The sequence below is a fragment of the Castanea sativa genome, chromosome 1, assembly GCF_040712315.1.
Source record: "Castanea sativa cultivar Marrone di Chiusa Pesio chromosome 1, ASM4071231v1".
Taxonomy (NCBI): Eukaryota; Viridiplantae; Streptophyta; class Magnoliopsida; order Fagales; family Fagaceae; genus Castanea; species Castanea sativa.
The window spans coordinates 44,370,390-44,393,425 of NC_134013.1; the positions used below are offsets into that span (position 1 = coordinate 44,370,390).

The window sequence follows — 23,036 nt, forward strand, 5'->3', positions numbered from 1 at the left end:
GATTTTGGATATTAATTTTTAATGGCATGTCACTTAAAATTTGCCGCATCATGACTCTATTAGCCATGTAGGCACTAAGACTAACTATTGTTAACAAAATGACCAATTTGGCTCATTTTTTAAACTTAAGGGACCAATAGTGTTCATTTCAAACTTAGGGGACTAATAGCACTTGCTAAGTAAACTTAAGGGACCAAAAGTGTACTTTCGCCAATTAACAAACTAAAAAGTAAAAAGAGCAGAAAACTTACGTTTTGAATCTTCACAAGCAAAGAAATTGTATTCTTGTCCAGCTTTCCACTTATTGCTCTTGAAAAACAACAGTACATGCAGTTGAAATACCATATTCAACAAAGAATTCAAGTAATTCAATAGGCTCAGATAAACAATATGGATCAAGGAAAATCAACAATTTATTTTTATAAGTAGAAAAACAAACCTTAAGAAGGATATGTAGTAAGACAACAACTCTTCATGGCAGAAGTCAAATGAATAAGTAATTAGGTAGTTCATGTATTCATTACTGAACATATAGTCTGCAACAATAGGGTAGACCATTAAATTTATCCAAAATTCATATAACTTGCAGAGAAACTAAAGTGCAAATTAAGTTCTTTCTTCAAGAACAAACTTACATATTGCATGTTCGCTTTTTAGATTCTGGATCATAATACTCATTGTCTGCAGCAGCTGAAGTGAAACGATCATAGTTCTGCTAATCTTTAGTATACGTACAAATTGTCCCATGACTTGATTCTCCATGAAAAACCTGCCAAGAGCCAGAATTACTAAAATTGCTGGCAGAAAAACAAATGTACATCAAGGAACACTATGCATAGAGAAGTCTCACTCAAAAAAGCTTGAGTCATTTTGGTCACCATATGTTATCAACTCTGCAATTGATCTCAGTGCCTCAATAACAAAATCCTTCATGAGGGAACCATTTGTAACATTGGTAAATCGACAAAAACAATAGCAGTGAGAGCATTCAGTGAAAGTAGTGCAAAGAAAACAGATATCAGTTACCTTGTTAACTTCATTAACAATTTGAATTTTTGTCAACTGCTCAGTGAGATACCTGCTTTAGACAATAATTAGTCAAAGAAATATTCGCTACAATCATCAGATATCATATGTTAATTTCTTTAAGACACCAAACCAGCCCAGGAATAACCCAGTTCTCCTGAGGCACAAAGAATTGTGCTCAGGGCATGCATATTTCCTTTGCTAAATAGAATTGGTTCATATATCATATGATTTTTTTCTATGAATAAAATAATTTATTAAAATAAAGAACTATTACATTACACAAGAAGTTTTAAACTACTGACCCTAACTGATTAGACTCTAAAGTTCAACATATCTAAGAAATCTAAAAAAGAAACAATAGGTATGTTCCCTAATGCAATCATCCAATCATACAATGGATTTAACATGGAATAGGACATTTAACACCACCAAAAGTCCTGTTATTCCTTTCTCACCGTATGGTCAACAAGATACATAAAGGAGCAGCCTTCCAAATTCTTGCACCCCTGTGATTATGGAACCTGCCTTGCCAACAAGCCAGCATTTGAACCATCGTCTTTGGGCTTAGGCATAACCCAAATAAAACAAACACAAGAGACAGCGGGATTTCTGAAGTCATTATATGACTAGTCTTCGCCTTCTCTTTCGTTCTCTATTGCAAGGTTCCTAGAATTACTACATTCCTTCAGCCTTCACTACGTTTGTATTCTACTATTTTTCCTTTCGTTTCTAAGTTTCTTGCTGTTCTGTTCTGTGTTTTACTCTATGTATACAACCCATGTACTTGGGTAGCACCATTTTTTAAAATCAATGAATGATTTACTTATCAAAAAAAAAAAAAAAAAGAGGAAGACAACAGGTAGCCATAAACATTGAAGCAAAAGATGACCCACCATCTCTTCACCATTCTCACATACAGCAGCAATCCAAAATCATAATGGGTTGCTTTTGCAAATTATCAATAGTCCAGATACCCAGGGCTGTTGTCCATGTGAAAAATGTGACCTCACGAAGCACTCTAGCTCCCCATATGCTTTGCCAGGGAAAAGAAAGCTTCTCAAAACATCATAATACAATTTGACATCAAATTTTCCACTCATAGTTCAAGTCTAGGAAATCCGATCCTCACCTAAGTAGATGGGAACCCTCCAACCTCGAGATTCAACTCAGATATTCATAATTTTTTTTGTTGAATGTGAGAGGACATTAAAGACAAATAGCATAAAGGTCATTGTGGCATAAAGGACATTAAAAGAGAAGGGTGCCTACCCCTATCTCAATAGAATTATAGCTCATTATGGCATTACCTTAAATCTGAATTGGTGTCCAAAAACTGAAGCCACTCGGTTAAAGGTCAACACACAACGCAAATGCTAGCGCTGAAAACTCAAGGTATTATCATCACTTACTTTTGCAGACACCAAAAGGCAATAATGATACAATATACACATCTGCTACTTGTTCACACACACTTATAGGCAGTGAAAGTGTACCATACTAAGCTAGTTCAAAATTCTAACTTCTTTTTCCATAAAAAAACATATATATATATATATATATATATATAAAATAATAATAAAAAAATGAACAGATTGAGAAACATTGTCACTGTCACTGATACACATAATCATATAAAATAATCATTTACACAAAAGGGAAACAAAATTGACCTTAATAATTAATTTTTAAAAGGAAAAGAAATTGACTATTTGGTCGATTCTTAAACTTATGCACAAATTGAGTGCATAAGTTTGAAACTCAAAATTTGTAGTCAGTCACAAAAAAAAAAAAAAAAAAGCGCATAATTACACAATATTATTTGAGCTTAACCAAGATTAATGGATATAACAATTAAGAAGAAATATAGAGGAAGCAGACCTGAGTTCGTCTATGGAGAAGCGATCCCTAGATTTCCAGAAGGGAAGCCACATGATTATTGGCAAATCAGAACTCTCAACTGGAATTCATTCTTAGCCCAAACAATCGAATTCCAATTCAATCGGAAAAGAGAAGCTGAAGCATGTGAAAAAAGAAAGTAGTTTTTGTCTGTCTGTTTGTTTGGTTGTTTTTATGAAAACACAGAAAAAATTTTAATTTCCAGAAACAGAAAGGCACAGAGAGAGAGAGAGAGAGGCATAAAGGCGTTGTGGAGCTGGCGTACGGATCATGGGTCGGGTTGAATTGAATTCACTTCCGGTCTGGGGTTGGGCCTCACTTCTTTAATTGGTATAGCCGTATTTGTCTACCCTACAACTAGACTTTTATATCTCAATCATAAAAAATAAAAATAAATATAAAAAACTTTTATATGGTTGAAAAATATATTAGAGCAGTAGTATTAATAGTGTTAAATAGCTATATAGCTATTTTTAGTATCACCAATTCTAAAAAGTGAGCTATAATGGTTGAGCTAAACTTTAAAAATTTAGCTCCTCATCTACAGTGCAACTATAAATGGCTATGCATTGTAGTAAGAAGCTAAAACCAAAATATATATATATATATATATATATATATTAAACTTCTCTCTCTTCTCTCATTAAATAAATATTTTCTCTTTTTCTTTCTTTCTCTCTCTCTCCGGCTTCTCTCTTTTCTTCTTTTTTTCCTTCTCATTTTTTTTTCTCTCTAGCACCTCCCTTATCTCCTCTATACTTCGCCAGCCAGCTCGCCGACCCACCTCGCCGAGCCACAGACCCATCTCCCTAAACTCATCTCGCCAACCCACAAACCCATCCCTCCGAGAACCCCATCTCCCTTGACCCATCTCACTGAGACCCCATCTCTCCAAGCCCCATTGCTAATTTGTTACCCAAGCCCCATCGTCACCGAGTTTGTGCTAGATTTGAATTTGTGTGCTTTGTGTTTGTGTTTATGTGCTAAGTTTGTGCTGGGTTTGTGCTGATTTGGGGTTGCTAGGTGCTGAGTTTCACACTGGTGGTGGAGGTGGTGCCTGAAGATAGTGATGAAGGCAATGAAGAATAGGAAAAAAATAATAAATAAATAAATTGTTTAATGTAATAAATATATTATTTTATTGTGTTGTTTATATTATTTTATTGTGTTGAAAGCTAAGCTAAAACCATTAATGTTGAATGTTTTGTAAAGTGAGAATGTAAAATAGATAAAATAACTTTTTGTGGTACCAAATAGCTAAAAAAATAGCTCCACGAATGTGGATGCTCTTAATGAAGGGAAACTTCTTTTAAAAATAAGGTCATAATCTATACTATATATAAGAGGATTCTCCTCTTTGAACTGGACTTTTATGTAGTTCAAAAATACCCTCATTAATGAAGGGTAACTTCTTTTAAAAATAGGATAATAAATGTCAAATAATAAATTTTATTTTGAATTCAAAAAGAGAACTCCTATAAATTAGGAATTTCTTCCTTCACATTCATCTTTTTATTCCCTAAAACTTAGTCTTTTTTATTCATTTTTCATCTAAATAAATGTAAAACATCCCCAATTTAAAAAATTAAGAGAACTCCAAAAATTTAGCCTTCTTTCCATTCACGCTCGTCTTATTCTTCCTCCTGTTGACGTCTCGCAACGGTCGACCACCCTACACGGCAACGCTCGACCCTTTCGTGGAGCTCAAGTGCTATGAAAGAAGGGTTGAACCTCTAGTATGTGACTGAATTAAGTCAATTTTAATCTATTCTTACCAAAGGTAGTGAAGGCACCACAAATCATTGAGTTTTTACTAAGGTGTGATTAGTCCTCAAACTCTATTTGATTTTATTACCAGTCCTAGGCTAAGAAAAATTGTCACTTTTCCTAATCTAATATGTGTCGACGCCCGGCCTCGATCGGGAAAAACCGTTGAACCTTCGTTCAACCACCCGCCGTGGTGAAGCTCTTACGCGTATGAGGCCCGTTGGAGGCCATTCTCAATAATGGTGTGGTTTGACTTTAGGAGTCTCATGCGGAGCTTCGGGTGCTTTCTTTCTCAGTGGAGGAAGGTAGGTCTACCTTTAGAGATATGGCAGGAATCTTGGCCAAATTTTAGGTGATTACTAAAAGTAAGTGAAGTTGCTACCAATCATTGGGTTTTTCTAAGGTATGATTGGTCGCCTGTTTCTAGTTGATTTTATAACCAATCCTAGGCTAAGAAAAATGTCATTTTTCTAGATCTAATGTGGATGGCAAAAAATCTTGATTCTTGAGTCCAGAAGTTTGGTTACTTGTGGGAAAGGTGTTAGGCAGCCCACAATGCCTGTCCAAGGACAGTCCTTTGTTTTGATAAAACCTTAATTTTTAGATATTGGTAGTGAAAAACATGATTTTAACATTGGCTTTCGGGGGCTTTGCATGCACGGGGTTTTGAGGTTTGGCTTTTGAATGAGTGTGGTCTCAATCTATGCTTTCTTAAGGCATTCAGGCAAATACTAGATTTGCACGGCGAAAATCCAGCGACATGTCACCTTACTTTCACGGCAGAAATTAGGCAGCGCTTTGCCTTAGATGACATGGACTATGACAATCACACCGGGAGGAGCAAGCAGGTATATATCTACATACATCATGCACAATGCTAGCACACAGAGTAGGAAAGTAAATGCCTACATCCCTAAAGCATGGCCCAAAATATAGGTGCAGGAAAGTAAACAGGGGTCGCCATACTATAGAGTTGAGGACGAATGGTACATGGCATGATATACCTAATACAACCCATCTAAGAGAGAAAGGAGGGAGGAAGGAAGGGGGTTTAAAAGAGTATATAACCAAATGGGAGAGGCTAGACCCCTAAATCTATTGAACATAGCCACTTGGCTCATACATGCTTGCATCTGCGCCCTTTTTGCTCCATACGTTCTCTCTCCATGTGTGTACATGCAAAGGCAAAGACAATAAACTAGCAAACAAACAATGGAAAGAAAGAGATGTGTAGATAATGCGCAATGGGTATAAAGCAAACAAGCATACAAGTGAAGTAAGCATAGCATGTGGCAGGAGACATGACAAGCAACAAGATAAGCAAGCGAACTAGAAGGCAAACAAACAAGAAAACAAGAAAACAAGGAAACAAGCAAACAAGAAAGAAGGCAAACAAAAGATGGTGTCTACGGGGGACAAATGTAGATTTGGATCGGATGCCCATGACTTCATTGTGTTGAAGTATGGACGATACACTTGCAAGCAAGACTCATGCATGAACAAGTAAGCAAGCATGTAAAGATGCATAGAAAGCCAACGGGTGGCACAACAAGCATGGTAAGCATATCATTGCGTGGAGCGGAAAAGGGAAGGGTACGCACAGAGCAACCCAGCATCCGGAGATGCCTCCAAAATGGTTACATCCAAACAAGGTCTCATGGGCGTCGGATGTAACCACACAAGGTTAAGCCCACGGAGGGCACCAAACATGACAAAACCTAGAACTAGAGAGGCTAACACAAGCATAAAGCAAAGAAGTAAGCAAGCATAGACATGCAAATAGAAATGATCCAAATCTTTTTGATATGGGCAATGGTACATGGATGATGACAAAGACCATAAGGTCTAGATCGGGTCTGAACCATTAGGCCAAAACACAAGAAAATGCGATAAAAGCAACAAAAGGGTTACAAGCACATGGCATGACAAACAAAGTCTAGGCCTAAGCAGCACATAAATAAGGCATAAAGCACGCAAGCACATGAGAGATAGCATAAAGCATGTAAATACACCGATCTACGCATATAAGCATGGAGATATGCATGTAGGCATGTGAATGTACATCTAAGCATGTGGATGTAAGCATAAAAGCATGGAAGAACACAAATCCAAGCATACAAGTATGTGAAGGCATAGACATAGGCATATGAGCATAGAACATGCATACAAACATGTAGATCTAAGCAAGGCATAGCCTAAGAAATGATATCAAGCATGTAAGCATGTTGACCCAAACATCAACACACAGGAAAGAAAAGATCTAAGCATCTAAAACATGGCATAAAGCATAAAACATGTAGAAAAGGCAACTAACACATGAAGAAACATAGAAGCATATGGAAATAAGCTAAAAAGCATGCTAAGAGAAAGATAAAGCAAGGAACATGCTAGGCAAAGCAATAAATCATATTATTAAAGCAAGAGCAAGCAAGATAAAAGTTAGAAAAAGATTTAGAAAGTTAGGGGTGTAAATAGTAGCTAAAAAGCTACATCCACACCCCTAAACCCCAAATCCAAGGTGTAGAACCAAGGAAAAGAAGATTGGGTATAAGGACAATACCTTGTATTTTTTGTGAAAAGAAGAATCAAGGGGCTTTGATTTGTTTTGTGAGTGTTTTTGTGTGTAAAAATGTGTTTGGAAGAGAGGGAAAATGTGTAGAAAACATCCAAGCAAAAAGTAGGACCTAGGAAATATTTTTTTTGGTCTAGAGGTGCCTGAGGCCTTTTATAGCCTCGGCACGGATTATGAGGCGACGACCCTTGAAAGGCCGCCTCCTGCAAACCTCCTCGAATGAGTTTGATCTTGAAACCACTGGAAATATCTTGATTCTAGATTCTAAAAGGGTATGGAACTTGAAAATCCAACGGTCAGATCAAAAGTTATGGCTCCCGGAAGTTAGTGGTGCATTGATCGATGCGTTAACACGATTTTCATGATATCTCAGCCGTTCTAACTCCAATTTTGACCCATGAATAGTCGTTGGACTAAGGATTTGATAATATTCTCAATGGCAATGGTATCAACTTGTTCTAATGGCCAGATCAAAATTAGGGTTTCTAGGGCCCGCCAAGAGGCAACTCTAAGTTAAACTTGGTCAAAGTTGCCAAAAATCTCTGAAAAACTCGGGTTTGATGTAAAACTATGAAAGGTGCTATTTTGAGGGGATTTCGACTTTGTTTGACTTTCGATCAATCCAAGGTTCACTAGGGGCATTTTGGTCATTTTAGCTGAAAAAGGCATTTTGGATGCTTTGGTGTCCGAACTTGTTGCGCCCATGTCATTTTGAATGTTTAGTTTATTGTAATGTGAATCGATACCTTATCTTGACTTCAAGTCTTGCATTCCATGCGAAGGATATTTACTTCACGGATTGCATGATTAAACTTCTTTGTGATTGCGCGAATGTTCGTTACGCTATTATGACGTGACTTAGTAACATCACATCGAATTTAAACAATTAAACACATTTGATGTGTAGGATTAAAATTGTGATGAGATCACAACGATTTCAATACAATCCACTTGTTCTAAAATTTCTAGTGGGAGAGAGATTCAAGGGTTGGTACTCACGGCCTCCATTGTCGATTCATAGTGGTGTGGGATAAACATCTTGTATTGGCCTCGAGCCTTGCATTCCATGCGGAGGGTGTTTATTTCATGGTACTACAAGATTGAACTTCCTCGGTTTATAGTCGTGTGGGGCAAGCACCTTGTCTTGGCTTCGAGCCTTGCGTTCCATGCAGAGAGTGTTTTGCGTCATGGTACTACAAAATTAAACCTTATAATGGTGTACACTAGACGAAGTTTGGTAGTATCCTCTATGTTGAGTTCTTGCTATTATTATTTAGAGGCCAAAGGAAGAGAGGCAAATTATTTTTGTTTAGTAAGAGTTACCATGATACCATTAATAATGAGAATAATTCTCGCCTAATCATAGTGGTTAGTATTCACTCTATGCTGAGGAATATTAATTGCGGGATTAGGTTGTCATTGCACCTAGTATAATATGGTTTTTGGGTTCCATATTATATAGTTATGGATGCAAAATATAATGTCCTTGTAATTATGTTCATAGTCTTAAAATGAAGGTGTCATAAATTTTTGTGCTCTAACTACTATTTTAATAGAATCACATTAACTAAGAAATAATTTTGGATATGGTGCTTAAAAGAGATAAAGTACATATTTATGTTTCGATTTAGCATTGTCATAATTTCCTATACATTAAAATGCTAAAATGTTACATTGGCTTCTATCTCAATTGTGCTACAACATAAGATGCAAGAGTTAATACTAGACTTAGACTTTATATTAAGTCTAAATGAGATGTTTGGTATGAATCATATTGATTGCTAAGAAAGGCTTAAGGAGTTCCAATTGCATATCATTTTATGAAAATATTTATTTTAAATGAATTGGAATTCTTGGTTGAAGAGATTAGATGTTAGTCTCGTATGGATATTATCCACAAGTCATTGTAAGAATCATTTGATCAATTTAGATTGTTTTGAAGATAAATTCTTTTTATATTATCTGAGTTGATAAGTGAGTTCTATGCAACGGAAGACATCTTAAAAGCTAAGGCTAAGATCAATATGATTTAATTCAAATTCTTAGTCTGATCCAAAAGATAAGGGTGGTAAGAAGAGGACTTATGATACCAAACAGTTGGACAAACTAGTTGCCCTAGTAGTTTTCAAAAGGAAATTAAACACAAAAGTAAGACCAAAAAGAAAGTGTTTCTGTTTTGGTGAAGCTAAGCATTGTCCATGATTGTTTTCTAGATGAAAATTTACATGTTTTACCTTTTAAAGATAAAGTTTTCGTCCTTTGGCGTTGTATGTTTTGACACTTATGTCTAGATCTTATTAATCTAAATGATATTCAATATTAGTGAAAGATGGGCTTTTAGAACCATTATTTTGTTATATTCCTAGTCTATGAATTCTATTTAGAGGATAATATGATCTAGAGCTCATTTTCATAAAGGAATAAAGTTCCAATGACTTTTTCAAGTCTGTGCATACATAAAGGAGGAATATGGCTCTTTTAAAGGTAGAATGTTCTAGAAGAAAAATGTCAGAATTTATTGTAGGACAACCATAAAATACATTTAGAAATGAGATGGTTGTATTAGATACACCACAAGACATTATTCTGCAGATAACTATTACACCAGTTCAATATCGTAGTGGGAAGATTATCAATTACCAAATAAATTCATACTTTTGGGATAAACTTTTGAAGTCATTCCATAAAGATATGAATTTGATCATCGGTCCTACATAAAGGCAGTGGATGATATGAATATGGATTACTGGATCAAGGTTATGTGAATAGAATTAGATTCTATTTGAAGTCTAGAACTTATAGAGGCGCCTAGTAGCATTAAGCCTATTGCTTTCAAATAGGTCTACAAGAAAATGAGATTGATAGATTAAAAGGTGCAAACCTTCAAAGTCAAGACTAGTGGCGAAAAGATTTATTCAGAAAGAAATTGTTAGACTATGAAAAGATTTTTTCACCAATAGTCAAGTTTGACTCTATCTAGATTCTCTTATTCATTATATTTCATTTGGATAAAATATGGCAATGGATATCAAGAAAGCTTCTTTTAGTAGCAATCTTGAGGAAGACATCCATATGATGTAACTAGACTTGTTCATAGCAAAGAACCAGTAGTGTTTAGTATGCAAGTTGCTTAAAGTCTATTTATGGACTAAAGCAAGCATCTAAATAAATAAAAAATATCATCTTTGATCAAGCAATCAAATTGTTTGATTTTGATTAAGTATTTAAAAGGCCTTATGTGTGTAAAAGTTATATAGAATAATAAATTTCTTAATGTATGTTGATGACATTTTAATCATTTAGAATGATGTAGAGTTATTGTCATCAGTGGAATTTTTAGTTGTCTAGTCCAGTTTGATATAAAATACTTGGGACAGACTGGTCACATCTGAAGAATTAAACTTTGTTAAAATTCAGAAATTAGGATGTTGGGTCTATCTTGAACGGCTTAAATAGATTAGATTTTAACCAAGTATAACATGTAATACTTCAAGAAATGATTCTTTTCTTTAAGTTTGAAGTTCCTTTATAAAGGACTATAGTCCTAAGACATATAAAAGAAAGAACATATTAAGACGGTTCCTTAAACCATATCAATAGGAAGTCTTTATGCTATGCTATATACTAGGCCAAATATTTATTTTGTGGTGGGCATGGTAAGCAAATATCATTTGAATCAAAGATCACTTATTTAGTGGGAGTAAAGCACATACTCAAATATTTTAGGAGAATGAGGGGTTATATGCTTGTCCACCAAAGTGAGGATTTGATGGTTACAAATTGTACAAATACTGACTTATAGTTTGATTGTGATTCATGTAGTTGGACTTCAAGATATGTGTCCATCCTAGGTGGTGAAGATACACATTAAGTATAAGTATTGTCTCATTAGAGAAAAATGAGTACGTGATTTGTAGTAGAAGAAAAGATAATTTATGCAATAAATCTAGCTAAAACTTGTTTCCAAACCTTGCCTTAGAGTAATTATGAATTACTTTAAAGGGAAATAAATGTCGGATATATGGTAAATTGTCTTTGAGGGCAAGTGGGAGATTGTTGGGGTTTGTGCCCTAAAATCCAATTTATTGACATGTCATAAATAATTAAATTGTTTAATTATATGAGACTATTTATAAGTGAACTAATGGGACATTATCATAGTCCATGAGATGCATTGTATGTGGTTTATGTGAAAAGTCACAGAAGATGTAAATTACAAGTTCCTTATAAACTCAAAATGTATTTCGTAGTCGGTGATGAAATTAGGCATTTCATCTGCGAAGACTATAACACATCAACTAAGATGATTTGTCTTGATCATGGAAGTGGAGACTTCTAATTGATGTGTTGATATGTCTTAAAAGTTAAGACATATTGAACTGGACCGCTGTAAGATTAATTATTCAATCAACAACTGTCACTTGAATAATTAATCTCACGACTAAGAGGGTAGTGTACTTGATCATGAAATGTAGGTTACTTTGATATATCAAGAGTGAGATCTAATATTCACAGTCAAAATTTCAGTATCTTGGGTAACCGCACGTAGTGTTGAGGGAACACATATCCTTAAGATGAAATCCATAATCTCTTTTTATAGAGACACAAAATATCCCTTTGAGATAAATTTAATGGGAACTAGTTATTCAGGGCGCCCACTTTAGTAAGGAGTTACTAAAACTTATATTTATTGAAATTGGATTTCAATAAATGTGAATAACTAAAAGATTAAACCGGGTACTCAATGATAAAATAATTGTTTACAAAGTGACAATTTATTATGACTTGTTCACTATGAATATTTCATGGAAGGGTCAAATGATATCATTAGAGTCTTGGGATATAATTTATTAATAAAACCTAGAGTGCAATTATATTTATATAGTGGTATTAAATATAATTGATGGTAACTTTGGACTTGTCAAGAGTTGACAGAAAAGCCCAAAGCCCATTGGAGCTAATGTATTAGTCCCCTTTGGTCTCATTCCAAGCCACACACTAAAACCCAATTGGAAATGCCCAATAGGCTAGTCCAATTAGATAATCAGTTAGTTATAAAGGGAGAAACATAAAAAATTTTATTTTAAGATACATCATTTGTGAAATGGTGTGTATGTATGAGTGAAGCCACTCGATTTTTCTCCCTTGGAAATTGATTGAGAGACCACACTTCTTGGGCGTAAAGTGGAATTGAAGTGAAGATTAAAAGTGTTCCCAAGTACTTCTAATCTTTTGTTTTGAATTTCACCACACCAAGGTACGCTATCTTGTTCTTAAATTCTGAAATTTACATAATGCATGTTATCAATCATGAATGAAATAGATCCATGTTTATTGCTTCCACTTTGTATTTTGTATGAGATACAAAATCAAATTTTCCAACACATGATCTACTTCTCTTTGGTTTTAGTGAAAGATTAAATGCACGACAATGTTGAGATCAACCACTCTAAAAAAATAGTCAAATATTTGGAAGGGTAGACCAAAACAAATAGGATGAGTAGAGTGGTCTTCTACTATGGAAAAGCAGATCAGAAGAGAGAGGTAGAGTAGAATAGAAGAGAAGGGAAGAACAGACCAGAACCTAGTCTTCCACTATAGAAGAGCAGACCAGACCAGAAAAGAAGAGTAAAATAAAACGGAAAAGTAAGGGAAGACCAAACTAGAACCCAGTCTTCCACTACAAAAGAGTAGAGTAGACCATAAGAGTAGGGTAAAGCGGAATAGTAAGTAGGGAAGAGTAGACCAAAACCTACTCTTCCACTACAGAAGAGCCAAGTATCATAGAGTAGAACAGAAAAGCAAGGAAGAGCAGAAGTTGTTCTACTACTTAAGCAAAGGAAAAAAAAAGTGTGTATCTAATGAGAGGTTTAGGAGTGTTTATAAGTAACAAAACAAATGATAAAATAATGAGCTTACTAACGAAACTAAACTACAACGGGCCCTAATTATACACACTTTCCAAGGAGAGAAAATTATAAAATCTTAAATTATTCATATAATGATTTTTCTAAGCAGTTTTTGGATCTTTTAGGTAAGATGAATGCTTAAGCAATGGTTTAAACTTTTGTGAGATAGAAGTGAATAGTATTTTTATAGAGAAACACGTTCAGTATAGTAGGGTTTAATAATCGTATTGATAGTCTCGAAGCCTTAAGAGTGTGTTTGTTTGGAGGTGAAATAAGGTAGATGGAAAATGTTAGGACATATATGGAACTTGTTATAAACATATGTTATTTAGAATTGGCTAATCCTTTGACAAAACGCACTTTACTTGTAATTGGGCCGATCTAAGATAAGTTTAACACTTCAAGAAATATATTGCTAAAGTCAAGTGTTAAAACCATGAAGATTAGACCAAAAAACAAGTAAGGAAAGGTTGTTCATTAAAGCTGGATAGAACCTCAACAGAAGCTCGACAAAAACATATCTATCGAGATTTAATGAACGAAACTCAACAGAAGCTCGACAGATCTAGAATCTATCGAGACTTACGAAATCAGAATTTCCAGATTTGATTTTCGGCCTATGCTGAAATATTTGCATTAGCTTTTGGGGCTTTAAAAGAATTGGGCTTTCAAGTTTGATTTTGGAAAGGGGTGTGGCCTTTATTGATGCTTTGCTTGCACATTTGGAATTGTTTCCAAATTTCCACAGTGAATATCCGGCAGCATTTCGCCTTATTTTTGTGGCAAAAATCTGGCAGTATTTCACCTTAGGTGCATCATAGCACACAAAACACTATTCTCACCAAGCTTTTGCTATGAGAATAGGGCAAAAAGATGCCCCATTTTCACGGTAAAAATCCGGCAAAGTTTCGCGTTTGGTGCCATATGGCGCACTAGCAGGGTTTCATACCTGTGTATACGGTATGCGTCAGTATATTCACACTAAGGCAAGCCGAAACTCACCAAAACATTAAGCACATTGACGCATGTCACATACACGAGAAAACTAATGTCACTAGCTGACATAGATCGTGGCAATCACACCGCGACAGTCATGCACACAATGTAGCATGAATATGCATCTGTGGCAATCGCCTTGAATGCATACCCACACTTCAAGGTTAAGAGCTCCCATGATCACGAGGAGTACCCTCCTAATCACGTGAGTCCATCATACAAAGTGCATGACCATCTTTAAACAAGCATATATATATATATATATATATATATATATATATATATATATATAAAGCATGCATAATGCTAGCACACAGAGCAGGAAAATAAATTAGATATTGCCAACATTCCAAGGGTATGGTCCAAGTAAGGTACAAGATAATGTAAAGATCAGTTATTGCCTTACCCAAGGAATGCGGCCCAAGCAAGGTACAAGAAAGATAAAGATCAGACATTTTCATACCCTAAGAATGTGGCCTAAGCAAGATACAAGGAAAGAAAGTCCTAGTTCTAGAAACATGGTTCTAAAGAAAAGGCTAAAGAGAGAAAACGTGGGAAGGCTAAGCCTCTTAATCTACTGATCATTGCCCTTTTTTCGGCTTGCTCCTTTTGCTTTCATTTTGCCATTTTTTGCTTGCATTTTAGAAGTTGTACTCTCGCTCCAAGCATGTATATGCAAAAAACAAAGAAAACACAAAGCCAATAGAGAAGAAAAAGAGATAATAAAGAAGCAGAGAAAGCCCTAGGCAAATACACAAGCCAAGCAAACAAAAAAAGAAAGAACACAAATGGGCAAACAAGGAAAGTTCCATTATATTGGAGTACAGAAAAAACATGTGCCATCAAGCAAAGTTTCTGAAAGGGACTTAGGATTTCGTGTACAAAGACGGGTGTGAACCTGCACAAAAACATGGGTAGGAACCAAGTTTGATGACACAAACAAACACAAACACATATATGAACATATAAACGAAGATGCAAACAAAAGCAAGGAAACCCACTCAAGGTGGCACAAAGCAAGCATAAAGGAAGCAAAGCATGTTATCGTATAAAGGGGAGAGCTAAACATGTTATAAAGCACATACAAAGCTAACATGAGAAACCCTAACATGCAAAGCTAAACAAAAAGAGAGAAGGGCAAGCGGCAAGCAAGCCAACATCATGAAGATGTACTCTCACACATGATTACATCCAAACAAACCACAAAAGGGGAATGGATGCAACCAAACAAATAAAGAGGCACCAAAGGTGCAAACACACAAACCCACAGAGGAAAAACAACATGTGAAGCATGGCAAGGATGCAAGAAACAAGATCTAAGTACACAAGCATGGATCCAAACAAAAAAAGCATGGAAAAGATCAAACAAAGCACAAACATGCATAAAGGAACTAATCCAAACCCTTTATTGAACTTGGGTGTATGGATGTAGACCTAGACCACTAGATCTAGATCTACACCCTACCCAAAACCCAAAACACAAGAAAGAGGCATAAACAAGATGTACAAAAGCTAAAAATCACTAGGCATAGCATCCAAACAAAGCATTAAGCATATAAACATGGCAAGAAGCACAAACAAGAAATTTAAACATATCCTAGCCCAAGAAGGCTAGGCTAACAACATCAAAACAATAAAACATGTTAAGAAAGCAAGTAGACATGCTAGGAAAGCAATAAAATATGTTAAGAAGCAAAAGAAAGCGATAATCTCATCCAGGTTCATTGCTTCCAGATGAATCTTGACATCAAGGATCCATGATAAGTAATTATTGCCAGAGATGTCATGGGCAATGAATTTAAGTTTTGTAAGGTTCACATTTATATCAACGTAATTACAAATAAATAGGATAATAAAATTACTAATTCTTTGGGAGAAAACTTACTATGAGTTTAGAGCACTACACAAATAACCTTAATGTTTGAAGAACAAAAGAAGTATAAATTCCTTTCGAAATTAGGTAGAGTTTCATGATGATAATGTGTTATAAAATAAAGAAAATAATCAAACAAAGTGCGATGAATAACAAGGAGATTATATAAACTCTTGTATTATTCAAGTGGTCTTTCACTATCTTATCTCTTAATACCACATAGGCAGATACAATGTAATATATTTGATATATATTAATTATGTATCATATTTAACAATGCTTTCTCACACACATATATATAGCCTTAGAATGCCTATTAAGTTTAAGGGATAAGGTTGCATTAATTAGCATAATAACAATTACATAAGGAGTAGATTTGGTTATACATTGTCGAAGTAAACATTACATTTTTGTAGTAAACTTTTATTTCTAACAGATAAAACTATAAATTGCAAATTGCACATGTTGGGATCATTTCCATTTATTTATTTCTTTCTTTTCTTTTTTCCTTTTTCTGTTTTTTTTTTTTTTAAGAGAAGGTTAGACTTTTTTTTCAAGGTATATTTAAAGGAGGGACAAAACTGCATTTGTTTCCCTCTATAAAATATTTTCCTAATTCCAGGTGTTAATGTGATTAAAAATGCCGTTCAACCTGAAATATAAAATTTGGGTTATTTTTTCGGTGACCTAATATTCATTTACAACGGAATACAATAGTCCACCGATGACCCACGATCTTCCCCAAGTCATTGTTGAACGAATTCTAGCAGTTGCAATGGTTGCATAAGTCTCCATGTTCAATAGACCTTCCTTGTCCATTCTCAGTCTCTCTCGCACCCAAGGGAGTTAATACCATACCGTACCGGCCAGTATGGATGGTATTTTCCGTTCCGCCACCTTTGCCGGTACAAAAACACCTTTGTTTCGTACCGGTTTGAATACCGGACATACCAGGTCATTTCGTCCATTCCAGAGAAAATATTGGATTCCGGCCGAAAAATATGTATCAGACCCAAACAAAATCAAAAGTTATAGAATCAGATTTAAATATAAAAACTAAAAATTACTCTCTCTCTCTCTCCTCCCACAGTAACTTACCGTTGCTCATGTTGACGTTGCCACCACCATTTAGCCTTCATGTTGCCAGTTAGCTCAGGTTTTGGCGAGCTCCTCCTCTCTCCTTCTTCTTCTTCTTCTTCTTCTTCTTCTTCTTCTTCTTCTTCTTCTTCGCTCTCTCACCCAGATGCCTCTGTCTTCTAGTCAACTTCATATTAACTTTTCTAATACTTTTTCATATTTCCTCTTTGTTTTTTGTGTCTTCTGCCAAACCCACGTGAAAGTCACTTTCAATATCAAATTTTGGCCAAAATGGGCAATTAGCCATAATTGCTCAAGAATATAGTTAGTAGGTACTGTTTGGGAAGTAAATATAATACTAACATCTCGACTCTTAGAGAGTCGAGTTTGGAGGCCAAAATCAAGTCTGAAAGACTCGATTTCCATGGTCTATCACGTCTGATGTGGCATTTTATCCACGTGGCGTCTACCTGGAAATTGAGTCTTTAAGACTCGACTTCCATGTTATATCTCTCCCCTTTCCTTCTTTCTTACTTTTTTTTTTTTCCTGTTCTTCGTGTCTCTCTCCTTACTACCTCTCCATCGTCTACTTCTTTCTTCCTCCACTGATCTGCTTAAGCCCAGCCGGACCCACGCCGCAACCCAAGCCGCTGCGGGACCCAGGCAGTCGCGTGCCCAGGTCGCGAGACCCAGGCAGCGCGCCCAGGTCGCGCGACCCAGGCAGCGCGCCCAGGTTGCGAGACCCAAGCCACCGCGCGCCCAAGTCGCGCGACCCAGGTGGGCTTGCTCGCCTTCGTTTTTTTTTTTTGGTGGTGGGTTTTGCTGAGTGATTATCTTCTACAAACCCACAGTGGTTGGTGGATTTTGATGTGGGATAGGCAAAATGTGGATTTTGTTGGTTATTATGAATTTCTGGGAATGGATGGACTTAGAGCAAAAAAAATTTGGCTTGTAAATCGAGTCTCAGAGACTCGATTTTGAAGTAGACCCCACGTGGAAAAAATGCCACATCAAACCTGATCAGACCATGAAAATAGAGTCTGAAAGACTCGATTTTGGCCCCAAAATCGACTCTCTTACACTCGAGATGCTAGTAAGAAATATAGTTTGTAAACTGTAACTACTAATTATAATGTTTAAAAAATATTGCTAATTTCCCATTTTGGCCTCAAATTTTAACTATTGAATACCATTTGTCATGGCTATTGAGTACCATTTGTCAGTGACATGATGTCATTGATATGCCATTGGCCCAAAAGAAAATAATTTATCTATTTATATTATTATTTTGACTATTATTTTTAGTATTAGTATTAGTATTTGGATTCTCAGCCGAATATATATATATATATATATATATATATTAAATATATAAAATAGCGGTAAATCCGAAATGGTATACCGGTATTGACCGGTACTCGAAATATATCGTACCGCTGGCCAAACCGGCACAACTTCCGGTATGGTATTGACTTCCTTGCTCGCACCATAGCCATAGTTTTGAAAACCAATTGAAGGCATTAATCTAGTTCAATTCTCTTCAAAAACATATATATAGAAATGATATGTCCACAACATTTTCACAACCACTTTTTTACAACAAATCCTAAGTTGTAGGTTGTTACTGGTTGTTATTGTTGAGACAAAAAAAGTAATCTTAGTGTTAGGTTGAAATTTGAACTAATAATAACTAAACACCTGTGATTTGTTGTGAAAATGTTGTAGAAGTAACATCTCTTATATATATATATATATATGAACACCGCAAAAACTGAACCACTAATTCAACCCTCAAAACTAGGAACTGGAGCGGTTGGACTGGTTCAAGAACAATTTAGTCAAATCATTTTGAGCCACACAAAGATCGTATGCCACATATGTATATATAAAAAATAAAAAATAAAAAACCACATATTTTCTATATACTAGCCTCTGAATCTTTTCTTTTTTTGTAAAGGTTAATAATTAACATTCATTATAATTTGAGATACTATATTTTACAATCACAAAAAATTTCTAAGAGTGTAATGAGTAATACGTGTTTATGGATAAAATAATTTTACAATACATTTTTTTTTTTTATTGAAGAGTTTTTAAACGTATAGTTATCCACAAATTCGTAAAAAGAAATGGCCGGAGTAGGCTTTTTGGATAGAACGTGGGATTTTTTTTTTCTTCAAATTAAAACCGTGGGTAGATAACTTTTTTTTTAATAGGGTAGATAACTTTTTTTTTTTATAGAACGTGGGATTTTTTTATTAGGCTTCTTGTTTTTAATTTTTAAAAAGAAGTTAAAAGCAATTTAAATTCTAATCAAACTTGTATATATATATATATATATTTAGTTTTTATTTTTTGGATAAACTTGATGATGTTTTAAAAAAAATGATTTGAAGATAAACGTGAGAATGATTTTTTTAAAAGAAAAAAAAACAACAAATGTATAGTTGCTTTGAAGAAGTGAGTTAGTGGGAGAGTGATCTTATTTTGTAGGAAATATTTCAGGTGAGAGTTAGAGATATATTTTTATAGTGTTATCCTCAAGTTTTGCCCCTACTTAAATGTAAGTTGTAGGGATATTTTGGAACAAAAAAAAAAAAAATTCGGTCCAAATAGGAGAAGCTCCTTATTAAATAATAGTATAGATATAGATATATAGATATAGATATATATATATATATATATAGAGAGAGAGAGAGAGAGAGAGAGAGAGAGGTATGTATTAGAAAGGGATCCTCATCATTTTTTGAGGTGGATTACCTTTGGTTCATGATTTAAGGAAGCATGCATGAATGGCAAAAACATGATTTCTCATTCACTTGAAGCATGCACCCAAGCATACATGTGTCTGGGTAGGGGGAATGATATGTCAGTTATTTCCCAAAACTTGTTCCCCTACCTGCTAGACCACTATTCCCTCTTACTTGAAATGAGGTGTAATGGGTTCGGACTTTGGAGCACATGAATGAGCTTGTTGTCTGCTGGAAAAATCAAAAGGCCTAATATCTAAATTTTTTAGTCATTTGTGAGCTTGAACTTGTTGGGATTGGGGTCATTTATAATGTAACAAAAAACAAAAAAGGTCCTTAACATGTTTTTAGCACGACTATGCCAAGGAAGAATATGTAGCGGTTGTAGTTGTGGAGTTATTTGGTTTTCGGAAAATGACAGCACAGCAACTGTCTACCAGAAGCAAAAATTCTAGGGACTTCAAAGGAACCAGAAAGAGGAAGTCAGGAAATCAGTTCCCAACCTAAATAACAAAAGAGTATTTATATTTGTTTCATTATAATCAAATACATGGGTTATTTCTTCCCTAAAGAAAGATTACAACTGAGAACAAGAATAGCCCTGCAGCAGGCTCTGGCCCATGGCTTGAAGCTTTCAGATTTCCATGTATCCATCTCCCAGAACTGTTCTCATCAAAATGTTGAGCCATTGAACCCAAAGAAAGATCGCTGCACCAATAAAAAGGAAGAGCTTATAACTTAATTAGTAAACAAAAAATTCATTACTACAAAGGTACTAACTTTTGACAATTACAACATGGAAGAATATAGCTGAAGTTCCCTTTTTGGCACACAGTGACTAGTGCCATATTTATGTTTCAGCAGCATATAGTTCCCCAATACAGTCTTTCCATGAACAGTTAAACCAGTTTATGACTAGAGCAAAGCACCGAGCTATAAGGTGCAATTCACTCTGAAGTGGGGCAAAAATTTAATCAAATTTTGCTAACATCTTAAAGATGTTAGACTCAAACCAAGGAGTTCTGGTTGAAATGACATTTATTCTGCAATGAAAATTTTGAGGGTGAAATCATGGCATGGTTTCAAGACTCAATGGGTGCATATGTAACTTACCAATTAAAACTAAATAAAAAAGGTGGTCTTGTATCTATTCTCCAAATGCCCATAAATTGAAATTTTTTTTGATCAGTTCCTACACTACACCTCGACCTAAAGTTAAACGTTTATGCATTTGGAAACTATTTTTGACAATTCGTAATGATTCAACATCTTTCATTAGCTTGTCAAGCCGTTCATTGAATCAACAATCTCAGAACTACTTTCCTTAAAAGTCTTGCCTTCCACCCCAAGTAATTACAAATTATAAAGAAACCACAGTCCATGCAAGAGTATTCAATATCCACTTTAAGATCAGACTACCATTGAACTGAGTTTAACATCAAATACAAAATGATTTCTGAGGAGACAAATTGGTTCTGCTATGTATAACAGTACAAAAATGTGTGAAAATTTTGGAATAAAATATCTAAGAGATAATCAGATACTAGACCAAAATTAGCTAGAACAGCAATGCATGAAAAGTGAAAACTCTTTCTTCAAAAGAAGATAATAAATGCTTTTCTGATATTGCATTTACCAGTGAAAACTCTTGCTTGCTTACATATAGAAATCAACCAAAAAAGAAAATGTAAATGATGGTTCCAATACCCACTAATATTGTCAATCAGTTTCCATGTTAGAAGAAAATGAGTTTTTGGGTTGGGAAAATTGTTGAGACAAGGGGAAGCAAAGAAAGATTAAATCTTGGTGATGGTAAAGGAGTTATAAAATGCTAAACAAAATATGCAACTAAGCAGGGAATCATGGGAGAAACTATGTTATGATGATTCTAAATATTTACAGAAGATGCCGCTTTGTGATACCAATTATGGCAGGTGAAAGAATTTTTATCTCACATACAAACAAAAACAGAGGCATACTAATTAGCTGCAAATTTTGAAGTAACTAATGTGTGTGTGTGTATATATATATATAGTTCCAATAACAAAGTAAAAAACGAATAGAAGTAAGAAAATATACCTGAACATCATAAAATTTAATATAAAAGCGGGAGCTGTGTATAGATAGCTTAGTTTGAAGAATGTCTGCAATTGTTGAACTCAATTTTGCATTAACGCTTGGTCCAAGTCCCCCAATTGAGACCAATTCTCCATATGCAGCTGGCTCTTCCGTGCCCGCAAATTCAATAGGCACTCCACCATTAATCAAAATCATCACATACTGAAGAAGAAGGAGAAGAAGAAGAAGAAGAATAAGGAATATATAATAAAATTAAGTAAGCAAAATCAAGCCCGCTAGTGTGTGTATAAGAAATTTTTTTTTTTTTTTTGTCTAACTAGCGAAGTCCACACAAGATATAAAGAAGAAGAAAAAAGAAGAAGGGAACTTAACAGACTCGGGTTTGCCAATGATTTTGGAGACAGCTTTGGTGGCGTCCTTGAGAATGTCAGAGGCGATTACTGCATCCACTGGCACATTCGTAAATAGATTCAAGCTTGGCATTTCTTTCTTTTTTTCTTTCTACTTACCTCACCTGCTGCTGCGTTTGCTACCTTATCTATATGGATGCCTGCCTTCCAATTCCATCCCCACTCGAGGGTTTCTATTTGTACTTGTAGATAACGGCTGTCATTGTATTTTTTTTTTTTTTTTAAAGGGTAAAATCCAATTTAATTTTAACAACCTCACTTTATTTTGATTGTCAAATTACTTCCTAAGGTTTCCTTTTCTTTTTTTTTTTCTTTTTTTATAAGTACTTCCTAAATCCTAAGGTTTTATTTTGTAAATTAAATAATATTGCCTAAGACTAAGATATGAGTTCCTTATAATAACAACAACAACAACAACAACAACAATAATAATAATAAAAGTCTAATTTTGATTGATTTGTTAGCCTCTTATTTTGGAAAACAAAAACAAAACAAAACAAAAAAGTCTAATTTTGGTTGATTTATTAGCCTCTTATTTTGGAAAACAAAACAATAACAAAAGATTTGATCACCTCTTCCGTTTAAGTATTCTTTTTATTATTAAAAATCTAATTGAAAACATTCTTGAAATGTGTCATCTAATAAATTTTTGTTGTTTAATGAGTATTTTTTTTTTAA

General features: G+C 34.8%; 2 protein-coding genes across 4 annotated transcripts in view; both read right to left on the reverse strand.

Annotated features, from left to right (window-relative positions):
* Nucleotides 1-3,166, reverse strand: part of LOC142621758 (protein TRANSPARENT TESTA 9) — a 56,122-nt gene extending 52,956 nt beyond the window's left edge. The window contains exons 1-6 of one of the 3 annotated variants that reach the window (XM_075795111.1): nt 2,908-3,166; nt 1,027-1,078; nt 851-927; nt 636-769; nt 440-536; nt 252-309 (exon numbers count right to left, since the gene is read on the reverse strand). In XM_075795111.1, coding sequence (XP_075651226.1) covers nt 252-309; nt 440-536; nt 636-769; nt 851-927; nt 1,027-1,078; nt 2,908-2,960 — 471 coding nt within the window. In that variant the 5' untranslated portion in view covers nt 2,961-3,166. The remainder of the gene's footprint in view (nt 1-251; nt 310-439; nt 537-635; nt 770-850; nt 928-1,026; nt 1,079-2,907) is intronic. The other 2 variants (XM_075795112.1, XM_075795113.1) reach the window with 2 other exon arrangements.
* Nucleotides 3,167-20,352: 17,186 nt separating this feature from the next.
* Nucleotides 20,353-22,534, reverse strand: LOC142640012 (uncharacterized). The gene is made up of 3 exons (XM_075814128.1): nt 22,321-22,534; nt 21,949-22,149; nt 20,353-20,577 (listed from the first exon to the last, which is right to left on the reverse strand). The coding sequence occupies exons 1-3, from the start codon at nt 22,429-22,431 to the stop codon at nt 20,542-20,544; spliced, it is 348 nt and encodes a 115-aa protein (XP_075670243.1). The 5' UTR covers nt 22,432-22,534; the 3' UTR covers nt 20,353-20,541.
* Nucleotides 22,535-23,036: the final 502 nt, after the last annotated feature.